Source organism: Chelon labrosus (genome assembly GCF_963514085.1).
Source record: "Chelon labrosus genome assembly, chromosome: 15".
In the NCBI taxonomy this organism is placed as follows: domain Eukaryota; kingdom Metazoa; phylum Chordata; class Actinopteri; order Mugiliformes; family Mugilidae; genus Chelon; species Chelon labrosus.
In genome coordinates, this window is record NC_140348.1 from 22,722,609 (window position 1) to 22,748,627 (window position 26,019).

At 45.8% G+C, this 26,019-nt stretch overlaps 1 protein-coding gene across 1 annotated transcript in view; it reads left to right on the top strand.

Annotated features, from left to right (window-relative positions):
- Positions 1–344: 344 nt before the first annotated feature.
- The window catches only part of cpeb3 (cytoplasmic polyadenylation element binding protein 3), a 37,180-nt gene continuing 11,505 nt past the window's right edge, over positions 345–26,019 (top strand). The window contains 9 exon segments of the mRNA XM_084561169.1: positions 345–573; positions 576–626; positions 629–662; positions 2,343–3,271; positions 9,404–9,488; positions 17,175–17,231; positions 20,526–20,549; positions 22,509–22,676; positions 23,749–23,838. Of these exon segments, the coding sequence (XP_084417295.1) occupies positions 421–573; positions 576–626; positions 629–662; positions 2,343–3,271; positions 9,404–9,488; positions 17,175–17,231; positions 20,526–20,549; positions 22,509–22,676; positions 23,749–23,838 (1,591 nt within the window). The 5' untranslated portion in view covers positions 345–420.

Genomic DNA, 26,019 nt, shown 5'->3' on the forward strand with positions numbered 1-26,019 from the left:
CGTCATCACAACAAGGACCGCAGCTCAGAGAGTTCCCTTCGCACTGCCCCACGGGAAATGTAGTTCCACAATGCTTCTCTTCCTCCAAATGTTGTAAATCCAGTCGTGTGTGTGCTTTAATTAGAGGAAATGAAATACTGGAAATATGGCCATCATTTCACCACTTTTGCTTTTTATTTAAACACTTCTAATAGCAATAAAATGTTAAATTTATTATAATAGCAGCCAAATGTAAACTTTTTTTTAAAGTAGGGTACTTCCTCCATTTATTTGGGGCTTAAATATATTATGAAAATAACATAAACAGCTTATTTCTTTTATATTGGTGTGTCCACACTGCATAAAAAACAAAGAGACACTCTACAAATTACCTTTTTCTTGTAACCTCATCTTTAGACTAACTGTTTAAACCGACTTTATATGATTGTGCTACATGTTTTCTTCAGCTGTCAAGAAGAAGCAGCTGATCAGGCACTGCACGGCGAGAAACTACATCTCCCGTCGTCCTCCTCGGCATCACCCATGCGCCGCAGTCAATCAGCTGTTGAGGCAACTGCTGACTACCACGGCACAAGGGTAGCTCGCTTGTCATATCTAAACCCAGCCGAGGCAAACAGAAATATCTTTTTATTTACAGAGTCCCAAAAAGGTGAACGATAAAGGTAATTCAAACTCCACGCCAGGCAGAGAGGTGACCTCGCTCTGTGTGCATGCCGTTTTGTCGTTTGTATGAAAGAGAAGGGAACACATATGGATTAGAGGGGGATTTCAGTGAGAGCAGCAGCTTTATGAAATGTGTATCGGATGCCTCGATCTGCGCGACAAAACGGGCAGTAGAAGGGTCAGGTTTTGTCGGGCCGGCTGAGGTGAGCCACTACAGGCTGCGGATTGTGCTGTTTTTTTTGATGACCTTGGAATCGCAGCTCTTGGAGGAGAAAACACGGATTAACCGGTGCGGTGTGTGTGTGTAACGCAGCCTTTTGCAATTACCCTGGAAGTCCAACTTGTGTTGCTGCCACCATGGTGCTGAAAATGATCCGGCATGTCATCGTGGAGTGTTATTTTTTTCCGATGACTGTCGCTCGTATGTTATTGACAGGCCTCATAGTGTAAGCTGCATTAGCTCTCCTGCAGCCAGGTTCCGACAAACAGTCCACAGGAGCATTATCAGAGCTGCCATTGGTTTAAATTTAGCATATTTTTTAACCTTGGATCATTTGACACTGTGTCATGTCCAATGCTTGTGCTCCAGCTGAGCTGCTCCGTGTAGCCTTGCAGTAATCATCGTGACTTCCGATTGTACTGCGTGTTTATTGTTAAGTTTAATGTGGCAACTTTATGGATTTTCTGAATGCAAATGTGTCGAATGTGTGTTCGAGTTTGTTTACTGGGCTCCTGAAAGGCGTTGTCTCTGAAATGCAATTGCAGTTTTGCATGAAAGGCTCAACTCTGACTTTAAATAGAGTACATTGGGTACAGTTTTCAGCGCTCTGGTGATGGCTTTAAGTTATTTTACTACTGCCTTAAAATGCAAAGTACATATTGTATCAGGCTATGCCAGTGCCAACCCCTTGGCTGTGTCAATGCGGATCTCGGGCAGAGTCTGTTGCGCTGTAATAAAATCCCTTATTATTCATGGTAGGGACTAATACTGCACCGACATTTGGCCAGCAACTTACTTATAAGGTGATTTATTCTCCTTATACACCGTGCATAATACAAAAAGGCTGATACGCTTTATTTTAAGACTTGGTACAGGAGATATCTGCGGTATTGTGATCCAGGTGCGTCACTTTCTGCTGCGCAAAAGAGGACAAACTGTCTTTTCTTTTGGATGACATTTTTCAAAAGCTATGTGTTCTAGTTCGTCGAAGCGTAAGTAGTGTCAAGGTGGAATTGTATTTTAACCTTGTTGAAGGACAGCTGTATTTACTGACGTATGTAAATGAATATAGGGGAGGTCCTTGGGCAAAACGCACACACATACACACACACACACTGAATCAGTTTCACATTGCAGCTCCGGAGTTCCTGCGTGGAAGGAAAAACGAGACGTGGCGAAATCTGGTGAATATCTGCTGCCATATGCTCCGTGTGTAATTTGTGGGATTTCTGAGTCCTTCTAGTGTAGTCGCGGGGAAGTGTGTTTTTTCTCCTTCTTTTCGGCTAAATGGGTGATCACGCATACGCTTTGCAGTTGCCAGGTCCCTCTAACATCATATCCTTGTCGGAGTTGTCCCAGTTCATCAGATACTACAGCAGCCCGGCGAGCCCTGTGCGCGATCTCCTACATTACAGCAGCGATAATAATAATTCCCCGTGTCTGTTTCCCCCTGTCGCAGCTCAGCAAACCATGCAGGATGATTTACTGATGGACAAAAACAAAGCCCAGCCTCACCATCAGCAAGATCCGACGCAAGTAGACCCTCCTCCCCCCTCCACACCGACCCCGTCATCGGAGCCCACTTCTTCCTCATCCGAGTCGGAGAGCCCGTCGACCGGGAGCAACCAAGCGGCTTCAGCGCTGAACAGCGGCAGCAGGGACAAAGTGCCGATGGAGTCGCCGATCCTGCCCGGGTTAAGCTTCCACCAGCAGGCGCAGGAGACCGGCGGTCCCCTGTCCTCCCCTTCCTCCTCCTCGTTTGGGAGCACTTGGTCCACGGGAACCACGAACGCCGTGGACGATAGCTTTTTCCAAGGAATACCCTCAGTGAACGGGACGATGCTTTTCCAGAACTTCCCCCACCACGTCAACCCGGTCTTCGGGGGGAATTTCTCCCCGCAAGTCGGCCTGCCTCCCCAGTCCCAGCAGCATCAACAGCAAGCCCCGCAGCAGCAGCAGCAGCAGCAGCAACCACCTCAGCAGAGGAGATCCCCTGTCAGTCCCAGCCAAGGCCCCTTCCCCCAGAGAAACGCTTATCAGACCATCATGAACAACAGCAAGGGGTCTTCATCCTCGTCTTCTTCTTCTTCTGCCTCGTCGTCCGCTTGGAATAATCACCAAAACGCCGCGTGGAGCACAGCCTCCAACCCATGGAGCGGGCTGCAGGCGGGCAGGGACCCGCGCAGAGCGGTGGGCGTCGGGGTAGGGGTCGGAGTCGGCATCGGAGTGCCGTCACCCCTCAACCCGATCTCCCCCATGAAAAAGCCCTATAGCAGCAATGTTATAGCTCCCCCCAAGTTTCCAAGACCCGGTCCCCTCACCCCGAAACCCTGGATGGAGGAGAACCCATTCAGGACTGACAACAGCAACAACATACTGCCTTTCCAGGTAAACAAGGGCAGGCCCTTAGCCCTAGAGCTTGTTTAAAATGTCACTTTGACATGTTGACAGTTTTGCCCCCCAGTTGTTGACCCCTCAAATAGCCTATAAGACATTTTTTTTTACTTATTCTAGGGTATAAACCACCAGTGAATAGATAGAAATATACAAACAAACGAGCCAAAAGATAAGGTCACCCTGAACTCAATAGCACCACAGCTTCATTATATGAGCATATCAACCCATTATAGTCAATGATTGAATACTTAGTTCCTCATTAGATACACACACAGGTGTAATTCATAATTTTATCGAATGAATCGTAAAGATAAATAACTTTTACCCAATGTTATAACACTGTCTGACCATTAGGACGCAATGACAATATTGTTCCTGGGAATTTACACCGACAATTCAGCGTAGATATCTCTCATTTTATACCTAGGGTGTGATTTATGTGCCTAAGCTGATTTAACAAATGACCGTCCCGTTTTGCCGGTAGCTGTCAGCGTTTTAACGTGGCTTGCATGCTGGGAGATTGTGTTAGTGGAGGTCAAATAAATCGAACGAGACAGCAAGTCCTTGAAGTATTAATCATCGATCGTGGTTATTTTTACACACTCAGAGGCAAAAAACACCCGAGTCAGCCCTGGAAATAGTAGACTGCGCACGATTTATTGGACCAAATGCTTGTTTTTTTCCTCTGCCAGCTCACGCTCTGTGGGGTTTAAAGGACACACGACACATTCAGGTGCTCCCGGTAGCATTCTAAATTCGGGCTGACAAGACCTCTACTGTTGTAGGCGTTCACTATAATGACTAGGTTAGCATTTTAACAATAAAAGAGGATTTATTGAGTTCATTGATATGTTATTTTTATAAAATAATCACCGTTATGTTTATGCTTATACAATTGTTTCGTTAATGATATTTCCAATATCCCCGTGTCATTTAGGTACGTTCCCCTCATAATTTAGACATTTTGGACCGTACGCGAAGGCAACGTTCATACAAAGATCTAATTGGCTTCTGGCAGTTAGTAGGCGGGGCTTAACACCCAGACGAAAACAGAGCGCAGGTTAAACCCGGAAGGTACAGGTTTTTACTTTATTTTTAATTTACAGTTTGCAGAAGCGAACATTAAACTCTTATTATAAGTTTAAACAAAATTTTTTATATAATACAGTTAATATATATCGGTGCTTATGTTGAGATAAGACCAAACGAAAACCTACAGTTAACAAGGAAATTGGCATTGAAATTTGACAACCCTTGTTGGAAAAATAATTTATTTTTCACATTTCTAGCCATCAAAATACAACATTACATCAATAATATTAGCCACGGGAACATACGTTGACATGGGTAAGGCCAAAGTTGTCCTGTTTATTCTTTGAAGGCAGTTTTAGTTGGACAAAAACAATAAGAACACTGATATTAACCCGCAAAGTAATCTCTACACTGCTATTTTAAATACTGTTACTTGTGTTTTGGTCCATATTTGAGCCAGGACCAGTTTCATATTGGTTTCATGATTAATTCAAGGTGTCACCTTGTCTTGATTGAAGAGCAGTCTAAACATGAACAGTCCCAAAACCGTCTGGCTTCTTTACATAGTCACACGTTTTGCACTATCTTTAGCTATGCTGCTTGACAAACAAGCAAAAAATAAATAAAGCCACTGGCTTACTTAAAAAGGAGCACTTGTTCGGCCGATCAAAGCCAGGGAGCTGCCTTCGAGCCAGAAAGTTAACCAGTTACTGCAGAGGGGACTACATGTGCAGACGGGACGCGGCTCGACTCAGGGTGAAATTCCAGCCGGCCTGAAACGTATAGCCTTCTAAAGAGATAATGATTGTGTGAGTGTGTGTCAGTCAGTCACGACTCTCTAGGCTTTATTACCCAGTTTCCTCTATCTCTGTTCTCTTGAGTTGGCTGGATTACAGCCCGAGTTATCACCAGGAGACAAGGTCAGAGGGCCGCATGTCGTGCTGGGTAGAGTGGTCTGTTTACCAAAGCGAAACTCGGGCAAATAGCAGAGATGAAGAACAGCAGTCGTTTGCTTTTATGTGGTCAAGTGTCGCCAGATTAAACATTCAGATTAAAGTGAAATATCCATAGTCAGTCGACAAAATGAATCCCCGGTTTTTCTGGTCGTCGTTTTTTTAAAATCAGGCCAAAGCTGAAGAAGGAAACTTACTCCCAAATGAACTGATTAATTGAGAAAAAGTATCAAGACAGATAATTGACAACAGAGATAGTGGCAGCCTTCATGCCAGTTCATTTTTTTTATTTGTATGTTTAAGGATTTCCACTAAATGGTGATTATGATGGAGGTGCCTCTATAAAACCTCTATAAAACCAACCAGAAAACATTCACAATTTGCATCTCCTGTTTCACTGGCTTTTATTGCAGGAGTTTAGTTTCAAACAGGATCCTGCCTCCTTCATGTGGAACATTAGTACGTCTCCTTTCAATCAGGCAAATACTGCATGTCCAAAAAAACAAACAAACAACCGTTTTTGTTTCTGTAAGTAGACAGAGAAGGCATTTTTTTCAAATGGCTCATGAGTTCCTGCCTCCAGTTCACACTTAACTGCTTAACAATTACAGCCATAATTGGAGGAGAGTTATCACCGGGATGCAAGGTCAGGGTGCCACGCGTCAGCTGGTCTGTTTACTGAAATGAAACTCGGGCAAATCGCTGAGCCGAGCAGCAGCCGGGGCACACGCCGGTCCCGCACTGTCATGCGGACAGCCGGTGACAGGTGTACTTGTTGTCACAGTTGAGATCGCCCTCGGTATTTCTTCACATGGCCCAGATGAACCTCGGGCTGAAATGTAGAATCACGTGGGCTCTGATATGTGCTCATACTCGCCCGCTGCTGGCTGCCACTTAGAGAGAGGGAGGAATGCGTGGAATTCAACTTAACGTGTCAGTGTGAGGCTCAAGATGCGAAGTCACATGAAGTCCTCGGGAGATACCCTGATTTCAGCTGACGGCAGCGGCAACTGTTTTGTGTTCCTCTAAGATTCTAATCACCTCCCGTCAGACCAGGGTGGACGTTTGGCTTGAGTCTCTCAGTCAGAGTCGGTCTGATGGTCATGCAAAACAGGACAGGAAGTTTAAAGGTGTAACCAATGAGATTTAGATTAGGATATTAATGTGGTGTCCCCCTTTTGCTTCATTTCGAACCTAAACTTCCTGTTGTTGCTTTCAAATGAATTGCAAATGGAATATCTTTGGGTTATTAAAAATGAAATGCTAAATAATGAAATAATGACGCAGTGAAAATGATATTTGCAACCCTCGTTCTCGCAGTCAAATCGTTTAATTGTGGCCATAATAAATATGTCCATAGTTGTGGCTTTTCAGTGGCATTTAATGTATTTATATATACCAAAATAAACACTGAGAAGACTCATTATAATATATATTTAAATTAAAAGTATGTGAACCTACAGCCCCAGTAATGATAGGTCTTAGTCTGTTTTACTTTGTCTTTTTTTCCCTGTTGATTGATTTGTGAGGTAGATAAGGCACCTCAAAGGTCACATCAGCGTCTTGCGTATAAAACCTTTTTACATTTTTGAGGAGGAAAAAAACGGCAAATGATAAACGCCTCTTCTGCGTCTTAATCCGGCAGCTCTAAACCCAGCCGAGCAGACTTTATTTATTAAAAACGTGCCCAGCCATATCTTAAAGGCTCAGTCCGTTTCTTATCTTGATCTCTCTCATAAACGCTCTCGCAGTCTATCTTGTTTATGGCTCACGAGGAAAGATGAGCTGCAGTGTAGTCGAGATACGCCGACTCCAAGATGCATTCCGCACATTGGTAACTACTGTGATGCGTTCAGGGCTGATTTTCTGTCTATTCTCAGGTCATTTCAATACAGCTCGTCCTCTCATCGCTGGCCCATCACTGCGCTCGTCCACATGTGTCACAGAGAGGAGGAGAGGAAACTAAAAGCTCAGCGTTTTAAGTGTTTACCGTTTGTACCAAGTGGGCAGATTTTTATCTGTGTGGCGCTGCCGGGTCCAGAGTGGGGGGAATAACGCTTTTTGAATGCTCAGCCGAACGGGCAACAATAGCTGGGGTGTGCAAACAATGCGGCCGCCATCACGGGCAGCTGGACACAGGACGCAGCTGCCAAGGCCGCAGGCCTCCAGTTCCAGTTCGGCACGCTCTCGGGCCTTACCTTTGGCACACATGTCATTCCCACCAATTCATTCACACACACGACGGGAATCCAAGCATTCCAACTGTAGGGTTCAGTTTAACGTCGAGCTGTTTGACGTGGAATTAGGCGTACTGTTCAGGAGTCAAGCGGACGAACCGGCATTGTAAGATGAGAAAATTAGACAGTCGATTACCTCATGACACTCAAACGAAAGTCACTCACTACTTCCTCACAGGCACGGGACACTTACTGTAACTTTTCAGGGCAACTTCATAACCTGATAAAATGGTTCTTCAGTGTAAGGTGTGCACAGCAAAAGTGTCATTTTAGTATTAATAATGTATCATACTTAAGTCTGGTAACACGCCGTTCGGATTTCGTTATGGGCCGTGAAAATGAAAGTAAACCTTGCCTGGACAGTCCTGCAACCAACCAGAGCAACGAATGATGTGACGTATACTCCTAGGCTTAACTGTCGGTAATTCATTTTTTGTCTTCTGGGGGGTCGTAGGGGGCTGGAGCCTATCCCAGCTGTCATTAGGGTGAGAGGCGGGGTACACCCTGCTTAGGTCGCCAGTCTATCACAGGGCTAACACAGAGAGACAGACAACCATTCACACTCCTGACCAAATTTAGAATCACCAATCAACCTAATGAGGAGTATCCTGAGAAAACCCATGCAGACACAGACACATGCAAACTCCACACAGAAAGGCCCCAGTCGGCCATTGGACTCAAACCCAGAACCTTCTGGCTGTGAGGCATCAGTGCTAACCGCCACACCACTGTGCCGCCCCAAATTTATTGTTAATAGAGTGAAATTTCTCCACTGAAACTTTGTGCACGGGCAAACTTTGGGCCAGCTTCCAGGCTATGTCACACTGGTGCTAATATCAGTAAATGGTATCGGTCAGAGTAACACCTATCTTAGTATCGACCTCTGTGACACGCAGGGCGGGTTTGGACTAAATCTGCTCTTGAGCAATCCCCTACGTTGAATCAAGAGCTGCGAAAAGTGCGAAAAGCAATTAATTTCTGGATAATCTGATTGATTTTCTTTTAAGGTCTGCCTGTTTTTCCTCCGGTCGATATCTTCGACAGACTTGAGGCTGAATTGTGGTGAAATTCTTCACCATTTTCCAGCCTTTTCGGATACAAAGTGATCAAAAAGTCTCTCAGTCAAGGAAATAAATGACAAACAAACTCACAATGAAAGTAATAAATGGCTGCAAATGGACATATTTATTGGTTACAAGATATCCCAACAAATGACTCATGGGTCATAGATTTGTCTTATCACCAATAGACATGATGGTAAAGAAGGTAAAGATATAAATAAATTCTCTCTCCATAAATTATATGGACCCAGACCATTGATTATCCTCGGGGCAGAATCCTGTTTCTTCCTTCCAAGGACATGGAGCTGCTTAAGATTCATATCTCTTTCAATATCACGTGTGTTCACCATCCTCCCTGTGGGGCTGACACATTCCTCCTATTTACCTTGCATTAACCTCCGATATCCAGCCCCAGATCTCTTAATTTATATGAGCCCAGTTAGCGCCAATGTTACGTCCCTGACTGTCTTGCCTTTTCCGACAAAAATGGGAGCTGCTGGTGCATGCTTGCGAGCTCTCGCCAGGGATCTGCCCTCGAGCAAGGTAACCAAACAACCAGAATTTCAGCAGCAAGGCTAAACGTACAAGTTCAAGTTTGCCAGTTTATGTAGGCGGTAAAGCAGGATATTTGTAGCTCTTTCCAATTATATTAATAAGTTATTCCCAAAACGAGCAAAATTCTGAGCAAAACGTTCTCCTTTGTACAATAGTTACACAACTTCAAAAGACGTTGCTTTAAGTGTAGCAGCGTCTGTAGCATCAAAGTGTGTCCTTCCTCGTGTTTGTTTCCTTACATGGTGACTCTAATCCCAGCTCTCTTCCTGTTTTGCTGTGTTTCAGGACCGGAATCGGCCCTTTGATGCTTTTAGCTTGCACTCTTTGGAGAATTCCTTAATGGATATGATAAGGACTGACCACGACAAAGGTAAACCACACCCTGCCGGTGGCCCACCAATGACTATCGCTGATATTATATGGAGGAATCATTTTGCAGGTTAGGAATATTCATACGTCCATGCTTATGAAGTATTCAGGTTGTTTGTTTTTTCCGCTTTTTCTTTTTTTAATTTGCTTCATGGGCATATATATCATATATCATCTTTGGGTACATTTTTATATATTTTTTTTTTATTTGCTCTATCTGCCAATCTTTTAATCAGTCCAGTACGGATCATCTTGTTCTGTTTGAAATTGAAATGAATAATGAACTATATGAACCTTACCTGCAAAATCTTGTGTGTGTGTGTGTGTGTGCGTGCAGTGGACCAGAGAGTTGCAGCAACGTGCGCTCTCGTGGTCTCCTTTGAAAATTGCAATTTTCCTTTGCCCTTTCCTTCTTTGTTGCCTGTCAACTTTGCTGATCACAATCGGCGGATCAGGCGATAATGTCACATGACTTGCTCTTTTGTTAACCGAGTGTGCTGTGAGTTTAAATGTTCAGTGTATGCGCATACTTTTGCATTTTTGTCTGTAATGTTGTCGCCGTATGTCTGTGAAGGTTCTCGGTCATCCGGGTCATGGTGCGTCCATGGTTTTTGGATATTGCCACCATACAATCAATTTTATTTTGTTTTTGCTGTGACTGAGTCATTGCCCCGTGATTTCATACGCAGATGCAGTGAAACTCAGATTCAGTCAAAAATGAATAATGTCATCCAGTTTTATCTCTTGGGAATTGTGGAGAGCTTCTGAAGTTATGAAAACAAAGTCAAGAAATCTCTCTTCAAACCCTTTTAAGGCCATCCAACGTATGTCAGGCCTCCTAAGTCAATATTTTTGCAGCTCTGGTCACGTGTCCATTGTAAAAACTCCTGACTCCCAGATGGGGCCCGGTCAGGTTGGGTGTGTTTATCCCCACCCCCCCTTGTCCTCCCGTCTTAACAATGGAAAGATTGGTGGGAGGGGTGTATAATGAGCAGAACATGTCGTTTTCCCATGCGGAGTCTGTTTTCCCAATCTTTTGCTGAGGGTGCATTGTTGTAGCCAATTGATCTCCATGGCCTAGGCTGAACTTCCCTGGAAAGGTGCCATAGCTGTTTGTCAAACGACAACAAACACGGAGGAGATTCGAGGGAGGTGGGTCCATGAACGTTGATTGTGCATTACTGGATCTCTCTTGTTTACGTGTCTCGTTCCTCATGTAGACAGCGTGGGGTTTGCAGTAAGCTACCGTGCTAACCACAGAGCGGCTCCACCCTGCTAGCATACCTACTCACTGTCTGAGGACGGCCTTGTGGCGGAGGCCCCGTCTCATATGTAATCCACTGCAAGCGCTTCTACAGCTCTGATCACAATTTGACAGATTAAGGTAGATTTGGTCCCGAGACGAAACGTACATCGGCTTAAAGCTGTAACTTTTATCATTTTCGAAAGTAGAAGTGTAACCTCCACTGGGAACAGGGATGGTTCAGATAGAAAATTTAGCTTAAGCTCGCAAATTTGGAAGTAGCAGTTGGAGCTTTTAAAGACTAGGTGAGTTTTGGCCTAGATTAACACGTCAATTGTTTTCACTTCATTCAACATCCTGATATTCCTCTCATGTCAGCTGATTACTTGATGCGTTCACACCTTTTTCAGTTGAAACTGAAGGTGTGGTGGCAGTCGCTGGAATTGTTTCACTAAGATCACGTCATATTCACTTTAAAATACAGTGACGTTTCTTTACGTTGGTTTACTCGGCGCTTATCTGCATTTCTGTGGCACATTTGGTCTTTTTTGATGCAAGCCGTTAACGAAGGTTATGTTAATTGAAACTGGTAAGCTCTGATTGTTGGGAGCAATCAGCCTGGTCTGAGACCTAAGTCTGAACGCCAAAGTAAATTCAGAGATGTGAGGTCTAAATCGAGGATTGGTTAGTTCCGGCGTTGGCTTTAGGCCAGTGTGTCAACACGCTGTGGTAAAAAGACAACAGAGGGCCGAGTGCTACAGCTTTGTCGTGGCTTTCATGTTTCAGTTTCACAGCCAAGGTGGACCTGAGCCTAGGGTTAGGCTTAGGCTTACGTCACTTAGATAATAAAAGGGACCAGGAAGCTTTCTGCTGAGGCACTGAGAATGACTTGTCCACTGGACAGGTGCGACCCGTCGAACCTGATCGACGCTCCTGGCAAGCAAAGCGAGAGTGCTACCAAAAAAAACAATAGAAAATATCCACGATAACTATCTGTTTGATCCTCTCAGTACTTCGGCTCCTCTGTCGGCCCAGATGAATCCCCAGAATCCCCAACTAGCTCGTGTCCCAGGCTAGTTGCCGTTGCAGTAACTCTGGCATCGCACTTTCGGGATAGTGCTCACCAACTGAGAACCACCAGTCAAAACTAATTAACCCGGCAGGCCCAGTTTTGCATTCCCAACTACCGCCCTACATCCCATCACAGGCATTTCTCGCATACTTCTCATTGTGCCTGGAATAGCTGTTTTTCCTCGTGTGTGTTTTATGAGTCCGCGGGTGTGTGTGTGTGTGTGTGTGTTGGTTTGTTTTCAAAGAAGAGAAAGCCTTTGCGCTGCGATGCGAATAAGAATCTAGAATTTTAAGGAGAGTGTGAGGTGACCCCACCCTCGCCCCCATCGCCCCTCTTCTGACGAGACGGAGAAGTGGGCGAGGCCATCTCGATCTCCGACCTGTTTTTGTTTTATTTCTTTGGAGAAGAGTCAGTTTCAAAGTGTGTGCGCGCGCTATCCGTGTGAGAGAGAGAGAGAGACGCTTTATTCCAGCCCCCCTTTTCAAACTTTCCGAAAGCTCTTTGCTCCTGGTTGGGGGGGAGCAGGGCCGCAGGGACATGTGAACAAACGAGTCCTTTCTGCAGCAACATACACACAACACACTCTGGTCTCCGTGTAGTTTCTGAACTGGGTCAGCTGAGCTCACACACACACACACACACACCAGATATTCTCCACTTTGGTCTGGATATACACCACCAGTTTGACAACAGCTGCCATCACTGCAGCCAGTGGTGGCGTCACACAAACGCAGGAAACGCACATCCAAATTCTTGCCGACATGTAAATCAACTGTGACATTCCACGCAAAGCACTCCCTCCTTCCCCGTGCACTCGTCCGTCGGTGGACGGGGACGGCTCAAGAGATGCGATAGCGTCTCTGCCGCACGCGCACAGAGACACACACAGTCTCTAGACGTCGTCACTGGCCGCTCGAGACACTCGAAGGTGTTAATAAGTCCCTTTAGGCTTCACAGGAGCTTTGTGCGGATCCCACCCCACCCTCAGCGTCACACCTATACATTGCCTCAGCTGGTCTGACTCACATGATCTGCCGCATGTGTCAGTTACTGTTTGTCTTTGTGTTTGTTCAGCTTTTAGAAAACTTGAATTATAAAGCAAGCGTAAGCCCTAACTAACGGCTGCAGGCCACGCAACTTTTTTTTCGTTAATTAAGCTCACAGCATTATTGGCTTTCATGCCCGAGAGTTAGATGAGAAGATGGATTAGTTTAGTTTGGCTGTTTGAAACAGCGAAAACAGCTGGTTGTGGGTTTCTGAGTTTGCTGCGTGCTGTACCATTACTCGGATGGCTGTATTCCCCCTAAAGGATCATAATGCACGAAGAATGCGTTTGAGGAAAAATTGCTGAATCTGCAAAATCAGTTTATCAGTTTATTTTCTGTATCTACACAAGCAGGCTTTAGATTGACACTGGCAATGGACACACCGTCGTCGCTGATAGAAAATGGTAGCGGAGAAAGTACCTAAGTCAGAGCAAACACTGCAGCCGGCTGACAAGAGCACCGGTAAATGGAAAAGGTGAATTTCAAGCACGGTATAGGTCAGATGAGTAACAGCCCAATAAGAGGAAAGAGTGTGTATCAAATTTTCCTAAAGCTCTTCCAGAGATGTAGCCCAGATGTACTTTCAGTCCTTATATAAGTTTTTTTTCTTTTGGTTCAGGTTCACGGATGGGTCACACCAGCTTAACCTGACATTAAAGGTCATTAATTGTTTGGCTTACAAGCTTGTTTTGACCCATTAAACTTTTTTTAACCCTCGTAATGAACGCCGCTTGATACGATTTCATCTTGAAAGAGACGCCCCTGTACTTTAAACGGTCGGTAATGACCGCGTAGTGATATGCTGATGTGTTTATTGGCCGTGTTAAAGGTTAGATCGCACCTTGCTTCCAATAAACTGCAGTGCACCACCGCAGTGCTATATTTTGTTATGGTGGAAAATCCATGACTCCTGCAAGCATGACTGAGCTAATCCAGTCCAGGCAACAAAACAAGTCCGGGCTTGTTTTGTCTATTAAAGAAACACGGTTTGTCCAGATCTCACAAACCATGAAATGCTGTTGGAAGCGTCTGAGCAGCGCTTCGAGGTTAACGGGACTCAGCAAGTCCTCGGTTATGATTTGAAAGGCGCTTAAACGTTTTGTGATTGTCACTTTTACGGGGCAATAAATGACCGGGCATTTTCAGTTTTACTTCTCAAAACAATTTGTTGTTCTACGGCTGTAATTTTCACGTGCGATGGCTCGATAGTAAAAGAGACTTTGGCCCTGCTGTAATGGCGAGGGTTGTTTTGGTTGAGCTCGAGCTTGTAGGAAGTGGAATAAGTAGGTCATTCTCGCAGAGACGCACAAAAAAATTCTGCCCAGCATCCCTTTCAGTCTTTCCAGTCATCTGTTGGCTGCATGCAGAACTCATGCAACCTGTCTGGTTTTGACATGTTTCTTTACCCCGTCCTCGCTAATGTGTTTGTAACTGAAGATCTTTTTTGGCAGTAGTCAGCAAGAAGTGAAGCTTTGGGGCACCCTGCTGCTGAGGTTTTTTGTTTTTTTTTCCCAGCAGAGCTAACAATCCACATCTTGCTGTTGGCACACCTGCGTTCAGAGCGTCTGCAGGGCTTTTTTTTTTTTCCTGGAGATGTTATTGGGGGCTTTAATGTGGACCAGAGGGAGCAAAGACACCACCAAAGCAGTTGAGGAGAGGTCCAGGTGGGACACAGTCGGTGGGGTTGGCCTCTTGGAATTTAGTGTCAAATAGAACTGCGGTGGAACTTGAAGAACGCCATTCCTGTAGTTTCTGTGATAATAGATAGGGTTGTTGATTAGTAACAGTGTCCCAGTGGTTGAGATGTTTAGCTGCTCATTGCCCTGCCCCGTAATAAGATGGCACTCTGAGGTAGAGCTTCTTCAAAGCACAAAAATCAAATCAGAAAACCACTGATAGGACCTTTGGACCGGGCATTGGTGTGGATGATACTTAGACATGTAGACACCCCTCACCCCATAGCAATGACACTTCTTGATGGCAGCAGCCATCCCAAGCAGGGATGGCACACAAAAACAGCTTAGGAACAACTCAAAAAAACATGAAGAACCCATAGGACTCAAATGCCCCCCACTATAACAACATTCTGTTGCCAGACTCCACAGGACACCCTCAGAAGACCCATGTCCATTCTCTGATGAGTCCCAACTGTTTTGGGGGCACAAGGGAGACCTACACAATCTTAAGCCTTATTGGCCTTGGTTTGTTGTTGTCTTTTAATCTGACCGCTCTTAAACCTCTCATGGGGCCTCATGCTCTCCCGCGGTGACATCTTTGGAGCAGAAGTGGAAGCGGCCGCAAACTTTGCCCAGCCAGTCCATCTCCTGCTCTCTTACCCATTCCTACCGGAGCGGGCACAGTGAGGTCATTGTCCAGTTAGCAGATCAGGGTCAGGCATGTGAAGGGGAGTTGCAGTTGGATCCGCGCCTAAGGAAGTGGATGCCGTGTCTTCTCCCAAGCGGCCGCACTGCTGTGCGACCGTCACGGAGAGGTTGAGAATAGCTCAGGCGCTCTGTGAGGAAATGTCACCAGAACAGCAGTGGCAGCGGCAGCAACTCCGGGGCCCCTCAGGCCCTGCCACTCAGCTCCTGGGGGAAGCAGATGGCACATGCCCAAAGTTATTTTAAGGCTTAAGGAAGGCAACTGTCCCCCCTGTGTCTCCCAAAATGACAAACAAACGGCAAGCGCCGACCTCTGTGCTTGTTTTAACATTTACCCTCCAACGAGCAAAGTCACAGCTTTGTCTGTGACTGTGTTCAGTGTAGCGTACCGTCTGTAATGTGCTTTATTGATCTTATTTTTTTGTTTCTCTGGTACTAGGTTAAAGTGGAGGGAATTTTTTTTTCTCAAGGACATTTTATCCAGCCAGACATTTGGGCTGAAACCTTGTAATTTGGTGGGCGAACTAACAAATAGACCACCCACACGTTTACCGATACATGGCTCAGTGCAGCTATCCCTTGGGGGCTGTTGAACTTGGATGACAGCCCTAGCTTGACTATCAGATGGAAGGGTGGTGAGATGGAGAAAGCAGTGGTTGATTTGAGAGTTAAAAAACAAAAAAAACACCCCTTTAGTGTCTGGACACAGCAGTGGATGTTTTTGTCTTTCAGTTGGAAACAGGAGAACGAACGCGACACAAGGTCACATATCCACGTGCTCATGCAGACGTGTGCATGAATGCATGGGCTTGTCGCACACTATCTGCCCCCAAGCTTCACTGTTGCCTGGATTCTGACTGGCTGAGAGGAGTGTGGAAATCCACATCTGTGGAGCTGCAGGGTGGCTGCCTCCCCCCTTGTCCTCCCCCTAACCCTGCCTCTCTGGTTTTCTACCAGGTCTAACTGCTAGTTCCACTCTTGTTTGCGAGCCAGGAAGAGGCCCCTCGCAGTCCCCGCTATCTTTCTTCCGTGGCCGAATTCTGAAAATCTTGTTTGCGACACAGCCGCTTGCAACACGAAGCCCATGTGGGCCCGTGTTTCGTATGGGGAAACATACACCAACAGTAAAGCTGTTGATATCTGTTGCAGTTGTCCCCCTTAACCTTTACCCCCAACACCACTCCAGTGTTGCAAAGGCATGATTCTTCTGCGAATGTTGATGTATGAAATGCATCCGACTGGCGTTTCTTCATCCCCTGTCTTCTTTAAATGACCCTAGGTAGGCTGCTTGCATGCTGTGTGTTTAATATAAAGCTGACGTAGGCGGGTTGTGACATAGGGCCCTAATTGTCAGTGGTTTTGGGATGGAGGGCGTGCCTCTGCGGCTTCCACTGCAAACGATGTTGACTGTGAGTCAGCAATGTTTTATCATAAACCAGGTGGGCTATTTCTGCGTCGGTTTGTTTTTTTCCGGTTGCTTCCTGTACGAGCGGGACGATGGAGATGGAGATAACCCGGAAGTCTACCATTTAGAGAACCCACACCGCCACCCTCTTTCCATAAAGGCACTGACAGATGGGCCCTTGTAACATGCGCACATTGCACCACGGCGGCTCGGTTGAATTCCCAGCCCCTGTAGCTTTTGCTCTTTGCAGCTTTTGCTTGTGCGAGCATATGCGCGTATGAGATATGTGACAACAAAGGAATGTGTTCCCACCTCGTTATTCACATCTGCTGTCCGTGTTAGTCCTTTGCGCCATTGTCTCGCTTCGAGTAAATGTGTTGTTTATTCGTTTTGTGTTCATCATGGCTGCCATTTCCCCACTGCACACAGTAGAACGAAAGATTGATGTGAATGTGCGGCGACAGGTTGACTTTTATCAGCAATTTCCATGTTTTCCCTCCTTTGTAATGTTTCTCTTTTGTTTTTTGTTTTCTTTGACAGGACGAATGGGCCTCAACTTTCATCATCCTGGAGCAGACCACATAATGCCATTGAACAGTGAGTCACATTTTCATTGTAGGAATTAATCATAGTCATTTCAGTTTCGCAGATAAGTGTTAATGCTGCTGTGTTCGGTAAAATAATCAAGAATGGGAGGCCTTTTGGTGGCGTGCCCTTATGATAAACATATGTCCAAGCCACGGGAGTCCGTGTCAGTATGTGGTGGCGCACCTGCCCACCCTTTGCTAAGACCTGGATTCCCTGACACCATAAACCTCGGGCAGACCCCGTAGCGCTGGTGGGAAGCACAGTTGACCTGTGAATAGCACTTCCAAAAATACTCCCAACTAGAAACTAGATTCTCCTTCAGTGCCCCGCCAGTCGGTGAAGAGTGACAGGAGACGAAGCAGGGAGGGGAATCGAGTCGTCATCCCATATGCCGCAACAAAATTATCCTGGCCAGGCCTTGCCCTTCTGAGTGGTCTTTGGATTCAATCAGTGACATGATTTCCTGGGCTCTCAGCATCTGTTTTTAGCAACGCTCCCCCAGGTCTCCTAGGTGCAATCATGTTTTCCTTTTTTTCGGTCCGAAGCAAAAAATCCTCAAGCAAAAAATCAAGGACGTCTTAACCGACAGGTGATCAAGCCAAATCAGCAGAGCCCCAGTTTCCTCTCTGGACATGTTCAGTAGGCCTACAGGGTATAGGAGCGGGTAACAGCAGAGGAAGTTTATCATAGAAAAACTTTCTCAGCGAAGCAGCTTCCAGTATCTTGACAGCACTGGCTCTCCTTCCCTCATTGTGCTCTTTTCATCATATGTAGCCTCTGAGAACGTGTCTCGGATTGATGTTAAACTGTTGTGTCATGGGATTACGCTCAGGCAAGCCCAGATCTGTCCAGATCTTCCAAGTCTGTCAGGGATGGCTCTCTCAGCTGTAGCCTGTGATGTGTGCAGACGGGGGAAGCTTTGCTTTCAACTCGAAAGAGTTTTACTCCGTGTTTCTCCTTCATTTCTTCCCATTAGTGCTGAGGCGCCACGCTGTGAAAACCTGCGAGGGCTCCGCTTTCTGCGGATGTTGTTGGCACTTGAAGTGAAGAAGAAAGGGTGGAGAGTAGTAAGCGTAGGTCCTCCTTCTAGAGTTATTGGTGTTGTTCACTTGACAGATTAGCAGAAGAGCCTGGGGCTTTGAAAAGCGAGTAGAGCAGGAGACATCAAACTCATCATGCAGCCCACTGGAATCAACCAGTTTCCTTTCAAACGTTTTCTTTCTCTCCCAGACACGGCGCAGTTTGAAGAACGTACTTATTCTTAACCCCTTACTTTTCTCCTGCGTCCTCTCCCTCACGGATTGTGTTCTCTCTCCCCGAGACATCTGATGGTTTCCCAGCACAGCGTTTTATTCATTTCGCCGTGGTTGCTAGGTGACTTTGTTTCTGCCAAGGCCAGACGGTGAGAGGGCAAAGCTGCAGAGAGTCTGCCCAGGTTTTTTGGATTGGAGATCCAGATCTGCTTTAATGAAAACATAGCAAGGGAGAAGAGGCTCAGAGACAATATATTCCCTGAGAGAAGCCAGAGGGGCAAGTCGCATAATGGGGCTCTCACAATGCAAAGGCCCATATTGGTTTTTGAGGCGACAAGTCCGCTTTTGTGACTGATGAGTTTAGACGAGCAGGAGGGTCTGTTTAGTGCTGAGTTACCCCTCCTGCTGTTTGTTGGCATTTGCACCGTCCGCATTTCGCCTCAGTTGCGGTTTCAAGTCCCAGCATGGCAGGATTCTCATAAAACATGTTTGTGGGAACATTTCAGGAGGAAACACTCAAACACAATCCTGAAACAAGATGAGGGATTTAGCATGTAATACGTGAGCTACATCAATTAAAAAAAAAATGACCTTATAAACAGGATTATGGTGAAAGAATTAACTGTGGTCCACTTAGTACGCAGTATGCAGATGAAAGCTCTACAATGAGCTAGTAAGTGTACTTTGATTACCTAAGATAATGCAGCTCATTTTGGCATAATAAAGGCTATATATTGTTCAGGGGATGGAGATAGTGTTATACACCGATCAGCCACAACATAATGACCACTGCCAGGTGACGTGAATAACTTTGATCATCTTGTGACGATTCAGTGTTCTGCTAGGAAACGTTTGAACCTGGCATACATGCATTGGTGTGGATGTTACTTAGACATGTAGCACCCACCTAGACCAGACCAGGCACCCCCCGCCCACCCCATAGAAATTACTTGACGGCAGCAGCCATCCTCAGCAGGATGCAGCCTGACACAGACACACACACAAAAACACTGAAGAACAGCACAAGGTGTTGACCTGGCCTCCAAATTCACTAGATCTCAAACTGATCAAGTATCTGTGGGGTGATCCACATGATGAGGCCCCTCCCTTCAACCCATAGGACCCAAAGGCCCCCCACTAACAACACCACAGGACACCCTGAGAAGGCCCATGTCCATTCTCTGACCTACATGATATTAGGAAGGTGGTCATAATGTTATGCTTGATCGGTGTATGATAGTATGGTTCTTTGAGATTTGAGATTTAGAGACTTTTGTAGACTTTTAGTTCATTTTTATCAAACTGAGTGACATAGTTTCTAGTTGATTAATTAACTATTAGACAAATTTGCCAAGTGGTGGCAGTGAAAAGAGAATCAAAAGCATAACATGAATAATATTGAGATCTGGTGCACATGAGTTTGCCTTGCAGCAGATTTAGATCAGTTCAGCTCGTGTCAGAACCTCCGAGGCACGTCCGTGCGTTCCTCTTATCCTGTGTGAAGTTTCCACTTGCGCCTAACCTTGCCACCCTCGACCTGAGAGCAACTTTTAATATTTTACCAAGGCCCCACGATAATGACTAACCCGCTCTTCCTCCAGCCCGGTCTGCACTCTGCTTTATGGCCTCATTTGTGAATATTCACAGAGGATTAGCAGGAGCTCGGGCCCGCTGCGCGCTCATTAAGCCGAGATTACAATCTCTGGCCACGGGGCGTTGCATTATGCCGCTAAACATCTCGCCCGTTTCCGTGGCTAAACCTCACCTATCGCCCTCCCCATTGCCGCGCAGCATCTGCATGCGTCTGTTGCCAAGGCAGGTGCAGCAGGTTTACCGTGGCCGGATGCCAGAGGCGGTAATAATCACTCCCGTCCATTGCCGAAGCTTAGGTGTGGCCATCTGTGGTTCCAGTGTAGCCTTAGAGATGTTGCCGGTTTGGTTTCTATCCACAAAACCCATGTCTCTGTATCTCTTTCCTATCCTTGTTCCTGCCCCAACCCTCTGTCTGTCCTTGTGTCTCCTTTCCTTCTCCCACTGCGCTGACAAGCAGCCCGGAGCTATGGCCGCAGAAGAGGTAACGTGTGGCATTTTCTCTGGGGTTCTGCCGGCCGCCTCTCTCTCTCTCTCTCTCCGAGGCTGAGGGCGGGGGTGGTCTTAGTGTGGTGTCACTATCTGCTTTTCATCTGTGCTGTGGTTGAATGAAATCATATTAATTTCAGCACGGAGCCTTCCATGTTTTGCATTTAATCTGGACGAGGCATCGCTCCATCGAATCTGTCTATATGATTGTTGTTTTTGCTTAAAGGCGAGAGGAAAAAAAACCCTGATGGTTTTCTTTCCTCTCGATTCTGAGTCAGTGTTCAAATCTACAAACTACAGACATTTTGAATATGAGCAACAGTGCAAATTTAGGATCTCACTGCAGAAGTATCATCAGGTCTAAAAACGGTATGATGCTGCCATCCAATCAAACCCCAAACTATGAAGTAGGTTTGGTTGGAGCGCTTCCAAAATTGATCTTAAGGGTTTCCCTTTATGCTGACTCAGAAGTAAGTCATCACTGTGATGGCAAAGATGGGTGCTTCCGACGTGGCTCATCTCTGACTTGATGTGCTTTTTGAACTAATTCTGTCTTTCTGCAGCAAGGAGGAAGGAAAGCTGCTGGGTGACCTTTTCTAAGGTCACTGCAGTGGTGTGCTGCTTGGGGGGCGGAGGGAGGGGGGTTACATGGTATAGCTGTAGTGTGGGGAAGCTGACGAGGTGCAGTGAATGATATCTCAATCAAATTCCTTTCAACAAAAGACAATGTAGGTGCTGAGAGGAACTCGCAAACAGAATAGAAAGAAAATGCTATGGTGTAAAAATGAGCATACAAATACACCGATCAGCCACAACATTATGACCATTGACAGGAGAAGTAAATAACATCGACCATCTTGTGATAATTCAGTGTTCCGCTGGGAAACTTTTGGACCTGGCATTCATTGGTGTGGATGTTACTTAGACATGTAGCACCCACCTAGACCAGACCAGGCAGCCCCATCCCGTAGCAATGACACTCCTTGACGGCAGCACCCATCCTCAGCAGGACACATGCATACACACAAAAACAAAGAACGGCTTAAAAAAAACATGAAGAACAGCACAAGGTGTTGACCTGGCCTCCAAATTCACTAGATCCCAAACTGATCAAGTATCTGTGGGATGATCCACAGAGGCCCCTCCCCTCAAAGTCCCCCCACTAACAATATTCTGTTGCCAGACACCACAGGACACCCTCAGAAGGCCCATGTCCATTCTCTGATGACTCACAACTGTTTTGAAGGCACAAAGGGGAGAGCTACACAATATTAGGAAGGTGGTCATAATGTAATGCCTGATCGGTGTTCTCTGCACACAGTTGCTGTAGTGCTACAACCATTCAGAGCCACTGTGTTGCAAACAACTCTGTGGTGCTCAGATGACATGTACAACTACGTCACTGTTAACTCCTGCTGTCCGTCACCACGTAAAGCCCCGCCCAAACGATTTGATTGGCCCAGCACATCTTTCCCAGAGCATTATCAGCCCCTAACTGTGACCAACTTTCCCGCCCACGAATAATTAATGGGTGGGAAAGTTGGTCTGGCACCACAGTCAGAAAATACGAGCTGCCTCGCGTAGTTCATTTTCACTTCCTCTGGAAAAGTGGTAACCATAACCATGCTCATCGCTGGCTCATCAACAGCCCCTCCATCCCCGTTATGCTCTGCCGTTCAGCATGTCACCTAAAGGGCAGAAAGATCAGTATAAAAATGATGATAAGGAACAAATCTGTTTTTCCTGTCTACAAATTTAAAGAGGGTTTCGATTGGCCTTGTTTTTTTTTTTTATATAACATTCTTATATCACAGTCCAAACTGCTGCTGCTACTAAAACAGTCTCCATATGTGATTCATTCACTCTCATACCCCACACCTCTCCATCTTTCCCCACGCCCCCATTATCCCTGTCTGTCTTCTTCCTGGTGTCCCCCTCTTTCCTCTCGTCCCAGGTCGTTCATGTCTCTTCCCCTTCGAAGACGGTTTCCTCGACGACGGCCACGGGGACCCCTCCCTGACCCCGGGCCTGAACTCGCCGACCCGCTGCCAGAACGGCGAGAGGATGGAGCGCTACTCCAGGAAGGTCTTCGTCGGGGGCCTCCCCCCTGACATAGACGAAGGTGAGCGCTTCAGTTTTTCATTTATACCTGTGGAGAAAGATGTTCACTCAACTTCAGGTTTTCTATGTCAGCACCACCCTGCAATAGATTTATGCTGATGCACACCATACAGTATATTCACACTTGGAAGCCCTCCCACAGAAACAAGTGTGTGTTTGGCTGTTTGCCATTTGTCTGGCGCGTTGGAGCCTTGCTTAAGGGCACCTTGACTCTCCTTGTTGAGGATATTAAATTCAGCTGTTATCTTTTAGCTTTTTAGTTAAAAACTTTTAATTCCTAAACAAAAAACAGATGGCACATTTTGAGAAATACACTTTCTTGCTGAGTAAGCCCAAAACACCAGTTGCAAATGTGCGCAGCGGTTGCTTAGCTTAAAACAAAGACTGGAAACATGTGGAAGCTACTGTAGCACACATGCATTTGTATAGATTAGAGAATCAGCCATTGGACAAAGCAAGGCTTTGCAAATGTTTTCACCTTGATTCCAGCTAAGCTAAGTTAACTTGGTGCCAGTGGTAGCATCCTGTTTACTGTAAACACACAAAAGAAAGGTGTCCACACTGTCATTTACGTCTTTGCATGCAAGTGAGTTTCCAAAATCTGTTAAATGTAGCGCTAGTTAAGTTTACACCATGGTCAAAGAACCATAGTAATAAAAAATCTGCAGATACATCTGTGTCGTTTTAGTTTCATATCCAGGACCCGTCCATCCTGCAAAGACTTTAATATGTGAAGTTTACTTTCAAATGTGTCTACACGGTCGAACAAGCACGCGTACTACTTGAACCGATGCACAGTACGTGCTCTTAGCAGGTTGAAAAATTCATGAGTTTCCACTGCACGAGTGCGGACTGGATGTGCCCGGCCTGTGTTCCTGTTTAATTCAGCGGCTACTACACTGCGGCAGGAACAGGTCAAAAAATAGAAACCCTGCGCACTCGCCTCGGCACCGAGTGTGTCTCTGCATGGTGTCCTTCGTATGCATATTACATGAGCATCCGTGAGTGCATGTTGAAATTCTGTTAAAAATAACAGGCATTTTGCTTTTTTCTGTTTTTTTTTTTTTTTATAGATGAAATCACCAACAGTTTCCGCCGCTATGGGCACCTGGTGGTAGACTGGCCCCACAAAGCCGAGAGCAAGTCCTACTTCCCACCGAAAGGTAACAGCGGGTTCTCCGAGCCTAATCTGTATTTTCCCATCAGTCATCAAAGTCTGCACCAATAAATATCACCGCGGGCGCATGGCCGTCTTAGAGTTTAGCGAGGAGTCGTGTTACCAGAAATTCAAGGCTCACGCTGGGCAGCCGTGGAGGTGTCTGTTTATTTGAGCGGTGCCCTGTCGTCATCTCCCAGAGAGACACCTGCAGCGTGTAATGGCTCCATAACTGGCCACCGAGAGTTCTGACCTAACAACTGCTTGCTCGAAGGAGCACCTGAGAAGTGTGAAAGTTTCTCTCCTTTCCTGCACGGGCTCTCGGGTGTCATTTTTTTTTTTTTTTTTTTTAAGGCCGGCGACGAGGGCCGTACCACCCTCCTCCAAGCCTCTACATCACTCCCTCTGGCCTGGGAGCTGCAGTGTGTCATATTAGGGAAGCTATTAAAGACGCTCTGGAAATAACTCACATTCCATAGGCAGATGGTAATACACTGCATCTGGAGGACCTGCAAAAAATCTTTGCCAGTTTCTCCCCCCACTCTCATTTTTCATCATCTCCCCCCCTTTCTATTTTTTTGGAGGATTATTTTGAATAGGCTCTGCTCTACTAATATTCAAAGCCGGGAGAAAAAATGCATCATCCTTTTAGGGGAGTGAATGAGCTTACAGGGGCTGGAGGACGCCGCCATGTAAGGGGAGGAGACACGTGGGACTAGTGATCTGTGTAGAATTCATCTCTCGCTCTCTTTAATTTAAAACCCCGCTCCAAAACTCCAAGGGAAGCTGCTAAAATATCCTGTTTATATCACACTCTCCGTATTAATCTCCATATTAACTTGGACAGACGCCCGGAGTCAGAGTTCCTAGCACTAACAGCGTAAGGTTTAGGGGGAAGTGCACGGGTGCGTGCGTGGACCGTGTGATGAGCGATTTGCAAATGTGGGACTTGCGCCGAGAGGTCCTCGGCTTCACATAAACGTCCTTCCGAGCTTGACCGAATGGAAGATAGCTGTCACTTTCCATCCCACTTCACATTAAACTGCCGGCAGCATGCGTCTGTACAGTTACGAAAGTGTTTTGGTTTGGGTTATGACTCACATCGTGGCTCAGTCTGACTTTAGGGGCAGGGTTTGAGACGACTGGAAGCTCAGAGAGGAAGTAAGATCAGACACGAATGTTACATTGTCATCTCTCCAATTTATTTTTTCCAGTTCAGATGCTATTATTTGATCATGTAAAGCATCGTCTGTCTGCAAGCTTTATTTTTAACGCACTGGCAATAATATACTTGTTAAATTTTTGGTGAGCGGTGGATATTTTCATGGCAAAGGTCAGGTTTTATCACGACCTGTTTTATTCCTATTTTTTGTGGATATATTATTAGAATTTAGTTTATTCACTATCTGAATGGTGGCGGCCGGAAAGTTGGATGAAATGAACGGAAAAGTATAACGCCTCTGTTTTTTTATGCACATCTGGTCGTCGATGGTGAGACAGATTGGACCGTTTCAGAAGGATTTTGAGAGGTTCTAAGGAATTTAATATTAATGCACGAGTATGAAGAGGTTTTTAAGTCTAAGCCGCAATATTTTTATTATTCCATAAGATACCACAAAATGCTTTTGATAATATTTGACGTAATGGTCTTAAAGTCCCCATGGATTAAATCTCGAAGTGTGACACTATACGTCCCCTGTACTGCAGTATCTGCCTAAGTAATGAAAGAAAAATGTTTTGTTAGCTTGTCCTGGGAAACGATAAAAAAAACAACAAATGTTGATGACTCATCCTGCACTCAGGGGCGTTTACTAATCAGGGTTTCACATACCGTGTTAATACTACTGCGGTCAAAATGGTCTCATAATGAGTCAGCAGCGTGCTTGGGTAGTTTTCCTAGTGCTCCCGAAAGCGTCTCTCCCCATTAGTCAGATCGTCTCCCTCCCCAAAGCTGCCTCCCCCCAGACTACACCGTAACTTGACGGAGAAAACGGCACGGACAACTCACGTAGCATGGGAAGCTATTTGTGTTGTTCACTAATAAAAATTGTAGTTACCGCCGCTGCTTGAGCACCCCAATGTTTGTGCTCTTGATTTTTTAGATCATGGAGATTTGCAATTATTTTAAGAGAGTTGGTCAAAACCTGGAGGAAACGACTCCAGGCGTAACGTGGGTTAGCTTAAATTT